We start from the raw sequence: 15,458 nt of genomic DNA, 5'->3' as shown, positions 1-15,458 counted from the left end.
GAAATCCCTCATACCCTATCCTCTCCAGCTGTTATGACTTTCAATCTTTGTAAGTGTACTTCTACTTTTATACTCTTATTTCTTCAATTCTCAACTACTGAGGTTCCAAGTCAGTAATGATAAGGAAACTTGTTTCTTGGGAAGTATATCTGACTAACAAATGCATGAAAAGCAATTATAAATTCTTAACAAAACAGACAAAAGTGGATGAGAGAGACAAGAAGCAGAAACAACCAACTAGCTGCACTACTAAACGACAAGAAGTGGTTTATTCTGGCACCCACTGGGCTACCCTATTGGATTAAGGAGATTTACACTGTAAAACCTTGGGCCAAGCTTGGGATCATTTTTGCAACTTATAATATTTTTCAAGTTGACATAAAGATAAACCTTTTACCTTTGAGCTCTAACATTTAAAAGACTCGGGTAATTAAAGAGCATAAGAAGCTTGTACTTCAGATACAAAATGTCAATACAGTATTTAAAAATGTGAATTTTGAAATCTTAAAAACAAAGATCAAGGCACACTTGTCTTTAGAAAGTGGCCTTTCAAAAATTATTTTTTAAAAAGTAGTACAAATAAGTAACAATGAAATTTATTCACTATATTAAAATGAAATTCATTTGTTATAAAACATACTTCCACAGCAACCTCCTTATCTGCCTCCACTGAAACATGCAAAAAATATATGGGATCAAGCTTCTGTCACAACATTAACAGTAACTGCAGAATTGCCTTTTCTGTTAGCACTGACCTACTCTGGGAATCAGTGTCTTTTCTATTTGTATATTAATTACAAGTCAGGAAAAGAACTCCCAAACATATATAAAGATTCTCTTTCTAGGTGCTATATGACATGTTTCTTACACTTTTAATGGTTAAGACTTCTTCACCACTGGGACTATGTCTCTGTTAAATCCTCCATGTTACTGCATCCAAATAGTAGATTCAAACCAGAGGTAATCTGGTAGAGGGAAAAGTCAAGTGTAGATCACGTAGAAGGGGAAATTTAGGGTCTTTGAAAAGGTATGAATTTTTAAGATTTAGTTCTGTTACTTTAAGTTGTGTATGCATCTGTGTCTGTATGGAGATATGTGCACATGAATGCAGATGCCTCAAAAGCCAGAGGTGTCAGACTGACCTGGAACCACCTAGTGTGGGTGCTGTGAATCAAACCTGTGTCTTCTTGAAGAAATCTTAACTCCTGAACCATCTCTCCAACCCAAGATGTAAGTTTTATAAAAAGAATTAAAATATGTCACAAAAGAAGCCAAGCTTCAGTATATTTAAACAATAATTTTAAGTACCATTTTTTGTTATTAAGAAGATAAGCATTTGCTTGCTGGGCAGTGGTAGTGCGTGCCCTTAATCCCAGCACTTGGAAGGCAGAGACAAGCAGATCTCTATGAGTTCAAGGCCAGCCTGGCCTACAGAGTGAGTTTCAGGACAGCCAGGGCTGTTACACAGAGAAACCTTGTCTTGAACTTCTCCCACCCCATCCCCCAAAAGAAGCTAAACATTGAAAAAAAGTTTATCATTTATAAATGATAATGTAAATATATAAAGGAATATTTATATAATTTCATGTTTTCAGTTGTAGTGAAAACCAACTGTCCTAAAAAGGATCTTAATGAGTCTATTAGCTCTAAGAAAAGTTAGTGTTTAAAGGAAAAAAATCAATTATTTTCAACAAAAAAAATTGGAAACAATACTCAAAAGTACTCACGTTGATGCCCAACCCATCAAAGGATTTTCCCATCTCTCTCTGGTATCAAACTCCAGCTTCCATTTCTTTGTGTTGTTTACACCAGACTGCATATTATTTCGAGCAGGAACAAAGATCCTGACCTTTCTTGTTTTAATGTGCTCTTCTGGAACACCAGTTAAAGTAGTGATATCCTGAGGAAGAACAAGAAAGCAAACATCTTTGATCACCTGCATATCAACCGACATACCTTTCCCATTTCCTATCTCGATATGCTTGTTTTCTGAATTGTTTATAAATTGGGATAATCTTTCTGGTTTACTTCACTACTACCCTGATATTTTGTTTTGTAAATTGCCATTGTGCTTCCTGTACTGGGGTACAGTGAAAGAGGAGCAATGAAAATGTCTCCTTTGTACAGATTGAACCCAAGGCCTTCTGCAGGCCAACCAAGTGCCCAACCACTGAACTATGAACAGTTCATCATGCTATTCCTTTCTCCTCTTTCTTTTCTGCACAGACTCTTTTGTATCCAACAGCTAAAGACAACCTTTAACTTCTATTTCTAATGCTCCTACTTCCACCTCTAGAGCCAGCACAGCCATTTCGGAGGAGTTTGTTGTCAATAGTTCTTACTTTGTGACAGGGGACAACTGATGTTATAGAAGCATGAAAGGCCCACTAACGGAAAGTTGTTACTTCCTAGCCAAAAGAATGGAATCTGCCTCTCGGTGGAGAGGTGTCATTATCTCCTCCCTTAATAGTACTAATGGTACTAGCCAATCACTTGGTCAAGGGACCATCCTGGAGCAGGTGTCCACCTTAAGTCATGCTAAAAAGATAGGAGTAATTAATGCTTGTTGGGGACAACTTTTCCTTCCCAGAATTCCTACCCCCTATTTGAGGGGTGTGGGGGGAGTGGTATGTGGAAGTCAGGGTTGATTTCACGTGTCTTTCTCAATTGCATCTTCATCTTATTTTGAGACAGGGTCTCTCATTGAACTGGAAGTTCACCTGTTGGCTAGACTGGCAGGCCAGCAAGCCCCAAAGATCCTTCTTTCTCTACCTTCCAGAGCTGGGATTATAGGTATATGATGCTGTACCTGGCTTTTCTATGATTCCTGAGGATCTGAACTCAAGTCCTCATGCTTGTGTGCTAGGAGCTTTACCCACTTAGCATTCCAACCCTCAACATACATAACATTCTTTTAAAAAAATATCCCGAATCATTAGGGACAGGGATGGAACACTTACATCCCGTGTGTAAGGCCCTGAGTTCATTCCCAGTACTACCAAAGGAGGGGGAAAGTTGATAAAGAAACTTTTGAATAGCTGTTTGAAGTTAAGAGAATGGTTATATCAAATTTGTAAAACCAGAAAATGTAACCTGTTTTGTTATTTTTTGTTTCAATGTCATACATATCTGCTAATGAAAGCTGCTTACTTGTAATTTGTTTGTTAGTGCTATGAATCAAAGTGCTACAGTAGGTACTAGGGAAACACTGAGCTCACATATGTGTTAAGATTAAAAGAACAAAATTCATTGTTACTTAAGTCTAGCACAGTATCTTTCTTCTTGTACTGTGAGGCGTTGTTATTTTGTTACAACTTATCTATTTAGAGAAACTTCTAAAATGATGCAGAAACATGTTTGCTTGGTAATAGGCTTTCTTGTGAGTACTGTGTGGAGTGCCTGTGTTTGTGGCAGGTATCTTACTCAGTTGCTCTCCACTGTATTTACTGAGATGGTCTCTCACTAAAATGGAAATTCACTGATTTGGCTACTTAGGCTAGTTTGCTTGCTCTGGGGTCTTGTGTCCCCTACTCTCAAACCCTGGGATTATACTCAGGCAATTATATATGTCAAGCTTTTATGTGGATGGTAGGGATCTGAACTCTGATTCTGACAGCTGTGCCACAAACCCACAAACACGGTATCCCTTAAGTCATCTCCTCAGCCAGATAAATATGAACATCTAATGTGCACTGACATTAGATTTTTTTCAAAGCTTTCTTACAACTAGTATAAAAAGCAACAAAGTGCTTTATATCTAGGAGACAAGAAAATGATACGACTACAATTAGTATAGAAAACGTAAGCATTAATAATGAATGGTGGCTTCAAAATAATTTTACTTATTTATTTATTTTTGTTTATGTGAGTGCAGGTGCAGTGTACTTCTGGAGGTGAGAGGACTACTCTAAGGAATTTGTTCTCCCCTTCCATTTTGTGGGATCTGGAATTTTAACTCAAGTTATTAGGCCTGGGTACAAGCACCTCTACCCAACTGAGACGCTTCATTTGCTCTAATTGGTAATTTTCAATTACCGGGTCCTATTTAAAATAAAGTCATAACTTTTATTTATTTTGAGGCAGTATTTGCTTAACATTTAGTTGAATCCCCAGCACGGTACCATGGGAAAACGAGCTCCCCCGCACGTCCACTTTTTTTTGGAGGGGCTGGGAATTGAACTTAGAGCTTCACACATAGTTTGGCAAGAACTCTGTTACTAAGGTATATTCCTAGCCCAAGTGTTAACATTTTAAGAAGTGACTTTCTAAAGTCCTCTGCTTAGAGCTTGAAGTGACATGGCTCTGTGAGAGGTTCTCCATGTTTACTTCTTCCTTGGCAACTGCCATTTAGTTTATTAATATTCTCTATTGTTGGGCTACTATATTTTCTAAAGAGATTTATTTATAATTATGTACAGATATGAGAGCAGGTGCCGGAAGAGTGCAAAAGAGGATGTCAGATCTCCTGGAGCTGGAATTACAGGAAGTTGTGAGCTATGATGCTGGGAAGTGAACTTGGGTCCTCTGAAAGAATAGTTCTCAGTCTTCTGAGCCATCTTTTTAGTCTCAGATTAAGATCACATTTCCTTATTATAGTTGTAGCAAAGTATAAATACTCATTATAAACATGCTATAAAATTAATGGGTAGGCATCTTCTCCAAAGCCCACATCAATGCCTCTATTCTGCACCACGTTTCTAATGAATGGAACTATGCTACATGGCTGTTCCTCAACTGTATGAAAGGAAATATTCAATTAATTTTTTTACCTCCAGAAAATAAGATTATAGGAAATACTCATTTTTCCATACTTCTATACTGTGATGCATGTCCGGCAAAATAATCCAATAAAGCTTATACTTTATATCTGAATTCATAACTACTGATGTTTCATGTCTCCTCAAATTCTGGCACTTTTTTTTATTAACACATGTCTCTAATTTTAAGCTGATATTTAAAGCAAGGAGTTTCTGAATTTTGAAGCCCTTGCAAGTTGTACTGACAGACTCACTGTTTTTGCCTGCAGAAAATGTAAGCTCCTGCCGCCCAGGACAGAGAATACAAAGGCTTGGCAGTTCACATACTTGAGACACCTAATGGTCATAGAAGCTCTCCAATTCCAAGTCTCTGCAAATGCACTCTCAGCTTTGACAAACTTATTTCTCACTCTAATAAAATGCACTGTTATCATTTCATGCAAACAGTGTCAACTAGTAACAAGAACCTCTTCTCAAACACACACTGCAATGTTCCCACTCCAAGATTCCATTCAAACACAGTAACACTTGGAAAGATCTGTAAGCCCTATGTTGAATGTCTTCAATGATTTCCTTTTTCTCTCAATTCACACTGAGCTACCCATGACTTATATTTTGCAAACAAGCAAACAAATAAACACCTGAAAATTAAACTGCTGAATTAGTCGAATTCTCTATGGATTTCTACTTTTGTTCTAAAGTACTAATCACCTATGATCTTTCTAAAATACTATTTTTATAAGCAATGACCTAAATATGTCAATATTATCTTTCATTAATTTCTTTTTTCAAATTTTTCTAGAAATCAGGAAAAAGTCAAAGTCATGTAATGTATAAGAAGTCATCAAGTTGACACCAAAGAATCTCAACACACTAGTTAAGAGTATCTGTAAGTTCTAATAAATCATATTACCACATAGACAATGCACAGATTTGCTCAATTTTAAAGCTTCTTACCTTTAAACAGTTGAGTTAAAATAATCTATTTCTATTATTAGAGAATGTAACTATCCTAATAATATTAAATGGTAAAATATTAGTTTTCCATATTAAAAACTGATTCGGTTATCATCTGTCCCCACTTATCTTGTGTGAATTCAACTTTTTTTCTTTTTTAACAAAGGAAGTAAGGAACAAGCAATGGGAAGTTGGTGTCACAATGCAGAAAAACCTCCCAGCAAGCTTCCTGCAACCACCCAGCATTTAGAGTCTCGCTGGCCGGACTCTTTTCAATACCAGAATTTCACACATTTCAATGACTATTATGACTTCAAAGAATCAAATTTTCATCATTGTCCGTCATCTGCCGGCTGACTTGTATGAAGGAGTTCTCCAGCATGCACTCCAAACAAAAGCCTCCTTACTTCTGTGGGTATATATCAAGTTAAAAGTTCTGTTTGTGACAGTTGTGTCTTTGGTAAATTAGGGTGACACTGAAGAAGTGCAGCTGCTCTGCAGGAACCTCCTTTCTGGCATCATTTCACTTAAATAAAAACTGAATAATTAGTTTCTGCCTTTATTAAACCACAAAAATGCCACTAGCTTAGTAATTACTTCCGGTTGCCCCACCCACTCACCCTTATCAGTTCACACTTATTGTAGAGAAAAAATTAAATGCTTTTACATTTCTAGATGAAGCTTTACTAGAAATCTTGCTGCATCCAAAGAAGTCACAATGTTTACCAGGCTCTTTGGTAATTAGTTCACTAACAGCATTAACATGGGTCGAGACTAGAAATTTAATGAGTATCCATTAGGACATTAGTGACAATACTTCTAGAGACTTGCTCTATTACGGGATACTAAAGACCAATTATGTTTAAATTATAGTAGAGTTAAAATTGATCTAAATTTTACTGACTGTTAATACTTTATATCAATCATGAAAGATTAAAAATTTACATTTGTAATAATAACTTCCTTGTATAATACCCATCTGTAATTTCAACACTAGGGAGGCAGAGGCAACAGGATTGTGAATTCTGGCCAGATTGAGCCACAGAGCAGGAAAGCCTCAAAAGGACAAACAGACAGATCAAAAACCCTTCCTTGTAAGTAACCAACAGAGACTTAGGTCAAGAAACTCATTACAGGTTTAATGAGCTATTACAAAACAAGAATCTACAGGACACATAGTTACTTACTTTGGAAGAATTGTAAAAATCAGTGGTTAAAGGAATTCAAATGTAATCACAATGTTGAAGAAAATTTGAGTTGTGAAAGTAAATGCAATTCTTGTTTGCTTGCTCACCAAAAAGCTGGTGAAGAAATTCAAGCAGATCATTAAATACTGGATGTGACACCCCTATATTTCCCATGCTGGGCAAAGCTATCACAGCACTAAAGTTATAGTTACCTATCAAGTGTTATGAGGATTACAGGAAAACATCATGCAAACAATACTATAGATCAATAGTATTGATCTACTATCAATACAGAGAACAAAACAAGAACTAGAGAACCTTTGAAAATACTAAAATACTTCTGTTATTCCTAGATTCCTCCAAGGAGGCAAGAGCAATTGCTATCGCAATAAGGTATATCAAAATTGGTTTGAATCCCAACTCTCAACCATAGGCAAACCTCTCTTGTTGCATATCCATAAATCAATGTTCTCGTAAACTACATACTGTGCTTATCTTGAACAAGAATGTGTTACATATTGGACACAATGCTCCAGAGTAAACATCAACTAAATTCTCAAGAAAACTACTGGACATTTTTAAGAAGGATGAACAAATAATGGGAAGCTGGTGTCAAGATACAGAAATATCCAATTTTCCTTGAAAATTGGTAATTCTTTATCTAGTCAGTAGTTTTGCTTCAAGTCTGAAAAAGAGAAATACCTAGCCCTTTGACGAAATACCTTCTCTTTTTAAGTGTTGGATACTGAAATGTTTTGGGCCAATCAGCCACCCTGTCTTTCTTCAAATTGACCAGCCCTAAAACAGGGATATATAATAATTCATATTCATTCTGTGTGTGTGTGTCTCCCTCCCTCTTTCCTCTCTTCCTCAGTCCCCCCCAGAAAATCATGTCAGCAGTTAAGAGCACTTTTTACACAAACGGAGGAAGAATTTAGTTCTCAGCATATACACAAGCAAGGCATTCTTTGCACAAACAGTATCAGTTCCAACACAGGAGGATCACAGAGGCTTCCTGGCAGCCAGCCTAGCTGAAAAATTTGAGTTCCAGGTTGAGGGAGAGACTGCCTCAAGGAATAGGTAGAGTTCTCTCTCTCTCTCTCTCTCTCTCTCTCTCTCTCTCTCTCTCTCTCTCTCTCTCTCTCTCTCTCTCTCTCTCTCTCACACACACACACACACACACAAAACTGAAAAATTCAGAATATCATGTATGTTAAGTAAACTTAAGTATGTGGAAAACCCTATGACATCCATGAAAATGAAGGAATAATATATAATTTACCTATATTTCAACTCAAAGATGCTTCTGTGCAAAGTTAACTATCTTAAGAGCTTCAAAGGATATAAAGATAACACTTTATTCCTTAAGTGTAAGAAATCTATACGTCTCTCTCTCTCTGTCAGAATGGGGACAATAAATATTCTTCAAAATGTAAGAATTTTAACTCTTGACCAATTTGGAGGAACCCTAATCTTAACATTTGTGATCTGAAGGGCATTGACAAATTAGTCACGTCAGCTGTGTCAGTTTCCTCCTTTACCAAGTACACAACAAAACTCATCTCCGGGTTCGATGGGTTAAGTCAAAACAAGCACCCAACACCTGCTACAGTGGTCAAAGAAAAGAGACCTTTTAAAAATGAAACTTATGTGTATGAATGTTCTGCCTCAACAGATATATGTTCACCACGTGAGTCTGGTGCCTGTGAAGTCCAGAAGAGGGCATGAGAGTCCTTAGAACTGGAGTTATGAATGGCTGTGATCCACCATACAGGTGGTAGAGATCAAATCCGTATTCGCTATGAGAGCAACACGTGCTCTTAATTGCTGAGTCATCTCAAGCTACCTAAAAGTAAGCTCCTACTTGAATTTAAAGGTAAAAGGTGTCATAAAATGCCAGGTCAAGGAGGGAGGTAGGAGATGATTCTTTGAGGATATTCATTTTTAAAGGATACTACTAGCTGGGTGGAGAGGCACACGCCTTTAATCCTAGCATTTGGAAGGCAGAGAGGCAGGTGGACCTCTGTGAGTTGAAGGCATGACTGGTTTACAGAGTTCGAGCAGAACATTGAGAGCTACTTAGTGAGACTTTAGTCTACAAACAAGCAAACAAAACCAATAAATAAATAAAATTACTAAAACATCAATAATACTAAACAAAATTTAAACAATATATCAATATGCTTAAAGCCTTACCAATTACTTTCTTACTTTCATTACCTACCAATAAGTACCCATATGCTTATCTATTTTACTAATAAAGTCTTGTATCAATTACTTGCAAGTGACATAGCATTATTTCTCCACATAGATACTTAGACTTCCTACTTTTTGTTTTAATAGCCTCATAACAACTTATTCAGTTGATGTGGCAAACTTTTTTAGTGTAATAAAAGTTGTTTATTATCCTTTTTAAATATATTATACTGTAATGAAAATCTCAGTAACAAACTTATTTTTCCCCAAGATTTATTTTTAATTAGTGTATCTGTGTGTGCTGTACAAATGAGTATGGGTGCCCACAGAGACTAGAGGAATCAGAGCAATTCCTGAGAACCACCAACATATGGTCACTGGGACTTGAACTTGGGTCTTGTGTAAAAGCAGTAAGTGCTCTTCTTAACTGGTGAGCCATCTCTCCAGACTTTTTGTTTTGATGTTGTTGTTTTTTGTTTTGGGTTTTTTTTTTTTTTTTGGTTTTTCAAGACAGGATTTCTCTGTGAAGCCCTGGCTGGCCTCTGCTGGAATTAAAGGCATGTGCCACCACTGCCTGGCAGTTAACTTTAAGGTTAGCCATGAAGAACACATTTAGCTGTAACAAAAATTATCAGAATTTCTATAGTCCGACATATTATCTAGCTAGTTCGCAAATAGGAGGTTAAAATACCATACTGTTGACCAACAGTGTAAAAACAGATCAATTTCCATTTATACTTTTTTGTTCCTAAGACAGAGTCTCACTATGTAACCCTGGGAGTCTGAAACTCAATTGTAGAACAGGTTGGCCTCAAAATCAAAGATCTTCTGCCTCGCCTTGCAGTGCTGGGATTAAGGACATTTGCCAACCAGGCCTGACAGTTCTTTATGCTCTCGAGGCAGACACAGATACACATCAGTCAGCGAGACTTTAGTGCAAGTTCTTCACTCCCAACCACAAAGGAGAAAGGAACTTGAATTGTTTGCTTAGATTCTGTCTTGCTTTCTATAACCCAATCAATGGCAATCCTCTTCTTTTGCTTCCTGAGTGCAGAGATCACAAATGTGTCCCCCATGACCAGCTATGAGCTTAATTTTTGATATACCCAAGAACACAAAATGAAGAAAAGAGGCAGGCAGAGCTCTCTTTGAGTTCAAGGCCAGTTGCCTGGTGTACTTAGTGAGCAAACAAACCAACCCCAATGAAAATTCCTTTGTAAAGAGGCACTATAAGAAAAAACAAGAATGAAATTAAGTAAGCTGCTGAAAACTATAATTCTGGAGCATCAGACATGTGTGTACTGACTTCATTACTGTGTAGGAATCACAAACAGAGATTTTTACTTTGTGGAGTTACATATTATAAAGTCATGGCTCAGAACACAGTACCTGAAAATAATAGTAGTTAGAAGTCACTCCCTAACCACCTCCTGTCTCCTGGGGAAAATTCCTGACCTACCTCATCTAAGACCAAGATTCTCACTAAAGACATCCTGTCCTAAACCAACCTAGAGGCTATGAAGAATCTACACAAACAGATGTTGTTAACTTCCAGCTTAAGAGCATTAGTTACATCCTCACCTTTTGTTCAATCATACATCTACACAACTGTTCATTTAGGAACCTAAAGTGAAACCTAAGAAGAAACCCCAAGTCTTTGGTTATTTCTGAAGCCTCCCGTGCCACATAAAATTTTTGCTAAATAACTAACTTACTATGTTTTTCTCTGTTCATTTGTCTTATTATTGGATGCAAGCCATGAACCCTTTGATGAATGAAGCTGCTGCTTTTTCTCCTCTACAGTAGTAAATAATTAGACATGGCATAACAAATTAAGTATATCAACAAGTTATTTTATAACCAAATGCTGCAATATAAAAGTAAGCTTTTCCCCTGTAAATCAGGAAAAAAATCTACCAGAAGATTCAAATATACTTGAAATAATATTTGTTTTCTATTCATTTAGGAAAAACAGAAAGTAAAGTTGTTAAAAAATATCATGCTTCAGGATATGGTGGCCCACTCACACGCCTTTAATCCCAGCACTTTAGGAGGCAGACAGATCTCGGAGTTTGAGGCCAGCCTGGTCTACATAATGAGACCCTGTCTCAAAACAAAACAAAAACAAAATCAACCAAGCAAACAAACAAAGTCATGCCTAACAAATCATTGAAAATCAGAATGTTTAACAAGGTACTTTAAAAATTAATGAATATGATTTTTTCTTTGTAAAAAAATCTCATTTTTTGTTTTGTGGGTATTTTTATTTTGGTGCTGGGGAATGGGGTTGGATCCCAGCTGGCCTGGAACTTGCTACATAGACCAAGCTAGCCTCAAACTCAAAGAGAGATGTCTACCCTTGCCTTCTGAGTTCTAGAATTAAAGATATGTACAATCTTCCTTAGCTTTTCTTCCCAAAAAGAGACTTATTTTTGTTTATGTGTGTGCTTGCCTGCACGTGTGTATGTGCATCATGTGCAGGCCAGAACCTGAGGGGCCAGAACAGCTTGTCAAATCCTTTGAACTTACACACAGTTGTGAATGACCATGAAGATGTTGACAACCAAACCTGGGTCCTTTACTAAAGGAACAAGTGATCCTAACTTTGAGCCAACCCCCGCCTCATAAATGTGATTTTAATACTTACAAAGAGGTAACATTTAACTAAAATTTTTAATAACAAATTGTGTATTTCTTTGATTTTTTTTTAATTTCAATGTTCTGGAAAGTCAATCAACTATCTATCTTAAGGTACCTTGTAATATTTTCAGAACTATTATAATAATAATAGTAAATTTAAAAATTGGCTACAAGAGTCTTGGAATTACATAACAACATTACAGCTTGAAAATAATCTGTTATTCTTAATCTAATACTACTTTTTTATTCCCTGGTAACAAATAAGATGTAGGCATATACACAATATATACCAAGAGATATTAAAGCAGAAACAGCAAGAGAATGACATAAATACTGAGTAAGTATTCGGCTAAAGGAGAATGCATTAACTTTTCTAAACAATAAATAAATAAAAGAAAAAAATTGATGGTTTGAGCAGTAAACTAAACTAATAAAATCAGAAAAGAAAGCTGGAAATAAAAAGAAAAAACTTAATTCAGCAAAAGTTGAATTTTTTATTTAATGAAAGTATTTATGGGGCTGGAGAGATGGCTGAGAGGTTAAGAGCACTGACTGCTCTTCCACAGGTCCTGAGTTCAATTCCCAGCATCCACATGGTGGCTCACAACCATCTGTAATGAGATCTGGTGCCCTCTCCTGGTGTGCATGCAAATAGAGCACTCATATAAATAAGATAAATAAATAAATCTTCAAAAAAAAAGGATTAGGCAAACTGGGTAGGGTGGCATATACAATAGACCCAACTACTGGGGAGGCAGAGGCAGGAACTTAGTAATAGCTCCACTCCACCCACACCCACACCCACACCCACACCCACACCCACACCCACACACACACGGTTGGGATTGGGGTTGAGAAGATAGCTCAGTTGGTTAAATGCTTGTAATGCAGCCAGGAGAACCCAAAAATAACCCCAGGAACCTATGTAAAACAAAAAGGGTTGGTGGCACACACTTTAATTTTAGAATTGTGGAGGCAAAGACAGGTAGATTCCTGGGGTTCAGTGGGGTGGGGGTAGCAGCTTAGCAGCTAACAAGGTAAAGGTCAGTGAGTGATAAAACAGTGGAGGTGGAAGAGACCCAAGGAATGACATCTGAGGTAGTTTTCTGGATTCCACACAGATGAACATAAATGCAAATGCAGTATGTATATACCAGAACACACACAAACACATATGAGACATAGTACACAAGTGAAAATAATATCAGGAAGTCACTTTAAAAATCTAGGCTGCATCTCTATTGTCTGCAGAAGAATTCCTCCCTCTGTTGTCAGAACTCATAACTAAGTCAATTAGGGAACAGGGAGCCATGGAGAATTATGTAGCTGGGTCCATATGCACATACTCTCACATCCTAAACACTGTATTAAGATACACAGTTTATGCAGGCACATTCTTTTCATAACCTGTTAATACATGACAATGCCTTTTCTTTTAGGATAGAATTTGATTCCCAAATGTTGTTTCTTCTGAAACTACCAACAAAATACATTCTCTGCAACTTGGGGGGAGGGTTATGTTTTGTTTTTTTAATGTGAAGATTAGAAAGATGTCTGCAAAATAATCAATCTAAAATCTGACTAAGTTTTACAATTTCCTTTAATATCTCAATCTTTTACAACTATCTGGATCTTGCCTACTTTTGGTAGGAACTGTTATAAAGGAAGAAAAGTCTTTTTCTCTCCTGAAAGCAGTGACCTTCGGTAAGAAAAAGAAAATACAGTTTGACAATAGACAAAGAAAATCATGTTAAATTCTTTCATGGCTGTGGAGCAATGTAACAGAACAAAGGGTGTATGATCTGGTAATCGGCTGTTCATTCAGATTCTTTTCCATAAACCCTTCATCTTTGGAAACAAGGATGATCCTGTACTCTAAGCTTAATGGAAGGCAGCTCTCACATTAAAAAAGGGGGGGCCTAAGATCTGACGGTTAGGAAATCTTGCTTTCCAACTCTACCAAGAGTCATGGAAGGAAGACCAGGGGAACTTTCCTGCTTATGCTGTTTTTATAATCAATACACTTGTCATATTTGGGGACTGAATCAACTGACCTCATCATTTTAAAATTACCTTTATTGTCTTTTCAAGGTGTGCAATGGAAAAGAACACAGAACATATACAGGCACATTTTTAATAACCTGATGATAAGAACAATGACTTTTCTCTGAGGATAGTAATTTGATTCCTGTGCTGACTAGTTTTATGTCAACTTGACACTATCTAAAGGCTGCAGAAGAAGCCTCAATTGAGAAAATGCCTCCATAAGATGGGCAATAGGCAAGACTATGGGGCATTTTCTTGATTAGTGATTAATGGGGGAGGGCCCAGCTATTATGAGTGATGTCATCCCTAGGCTGATGATCCTGGGTTCTATAAGAAAACAGACTGGCCAGGCAATGATGGTACAGGCCTTTAATCCCAGCACTCGGAAGGGGGGGGGCAGTGGGGAAAAAGGCAGGTGAATTTCTTTGAGTTCAAGCCCAGCTGGGTTTACAGAGCAAGTTCCAAGACAGCCAGGACTGTTACACTGAGAAACCCTGTCTTGAAAAACCAAAAGAATACTAAGTTTTCTAAAAAACAAAACAACAACAACAAAATAGATTGAAAGCAAGCCATATAGCACCCCTCCATGTTCTCGCAATCAGCTCCTGACTCCAGATTCCTGTCCTGCTTGAGGTTCCTGCCCTCGCTGCTTCTGAAGATGAACTGTTATATGGAACTGTGAGTGATATAAACCCTTTCCTCCCCAACTTGCTTTTGGTCAAGTGTTTCATCATAACAATAGTAACCCTAACTAAGACAATTCCCCAGTGTTGCTTCTTCCATAGAGTACAAACAAAATACTATTTTATTGAATTGTGCAATTACAGCATTAGGTGTAACTAGCAGAGAAAGGTAATGGACATAAGCACAACTGAATCTTGGCAAAGCATATGACTCAATTACTGAGCTCTGAGTCTGGCGGTATACTAAAAAGAAGCATAAATAAATCTGTATATGTAATATGTCATACAGGCAGCTAACATCATCAGTCTCTGAGCAAACTGCTAAAGGTCTCCTTCAAAAGTAAAGATTCATTAACAAAGTTGTTACTGCTAAAGAACTATGAGTGTGTAGTGATGGAATCCTGCTGCAGCAGTGCTAGGGTTATAGCTATCAGGCTTCTGCTCCTGCCAGTTACAATTACTACTTTTCAATACTGGACCATCTGTGATCCCTGAACAAAGGAAAACTCAAGACAGTCCTACATCTGCCTCAGCTTTCTGCTCAGTGGCATAATGACTGTAGGCGTGGGAGGTGATGGAGACCTAGGGCAGGATACAGTGGTCTCCCTGAGCAGGAAGGGTAAGGAACTTGGAGTTTGGAGCTGATGAGGCAACTGACAATTGTGAGGCTGCATTCTGAAGAGATAAAGAAGTGTGAAAACTGCTGTCTTGGAGACAGAGCAGACTGCAAAACAGGATGGAAATGTACAGTCCTAAAAGCCAAGGTGGGGACATGCTGCTGGACTCTTCAGCATTCAACCGACAACACGAATGGTAAAAGCTCAGAAGCAAGGCAACTCTACCTTACCGATCACTACTCGGGGTCAGTCAATATGTTGCTTTAATGAAGTAACATACTCAAATGTTGAACTGATAGCAAGTAGGTCAGCCAGGAACTGGCTGCAGGAATAAAGTGAAATGTTCTTTATACATAAGATAATAAGATCTAGACT

The 15,458-nt window shown here is 37.4% G+C and overlaps 1 protein-coding gene across 2 annotated transcripts in view; it reads right to left on the bottom strand.

The window, feature by feature from the left end:
* Positions 1-15,458, bottom strand: part of Ndufs4 (NADH:ubiquinone oxidoreductase subunit S4) — a 93,798-nt gene that overhangs the window by 23,064 nt on the left and 55,276 nt on the right. For both annotated transcript variants that reach the window (XM_021234509.2, XM_005082769.4), the window contains exon 3: positions 1,728-1,900. In XM_021234509.2, coding sequence (XP_021090168.1) covers positions 1,728-1,900 — 173 coding nt within the window. The remainder of the gene's footprint in view (positions 1-1,727; positions 1,901-15,458) is intronic.

This window comes from Mesocricetus auratus, unplaced genomic scaffold, assembly GCF_017639785.1.
Source record: "Mesocricetus auratus isolate SY011 unplaced genomic scaffold, BCM_Maur_2.0 Super-Scaffold_100020, whole genome shotgun sequence".
Classification (NCBI taxonomy): domain Eukaryota; kingdom Metazoa; phylum Chordata; class Mammalia; order Rodentia; family Cricetidae; genus Mesocricetus; species Mesocricetus auratus.
This window is presented reverse-complemented; position numbering and strand designations above follow the sequence as displayed.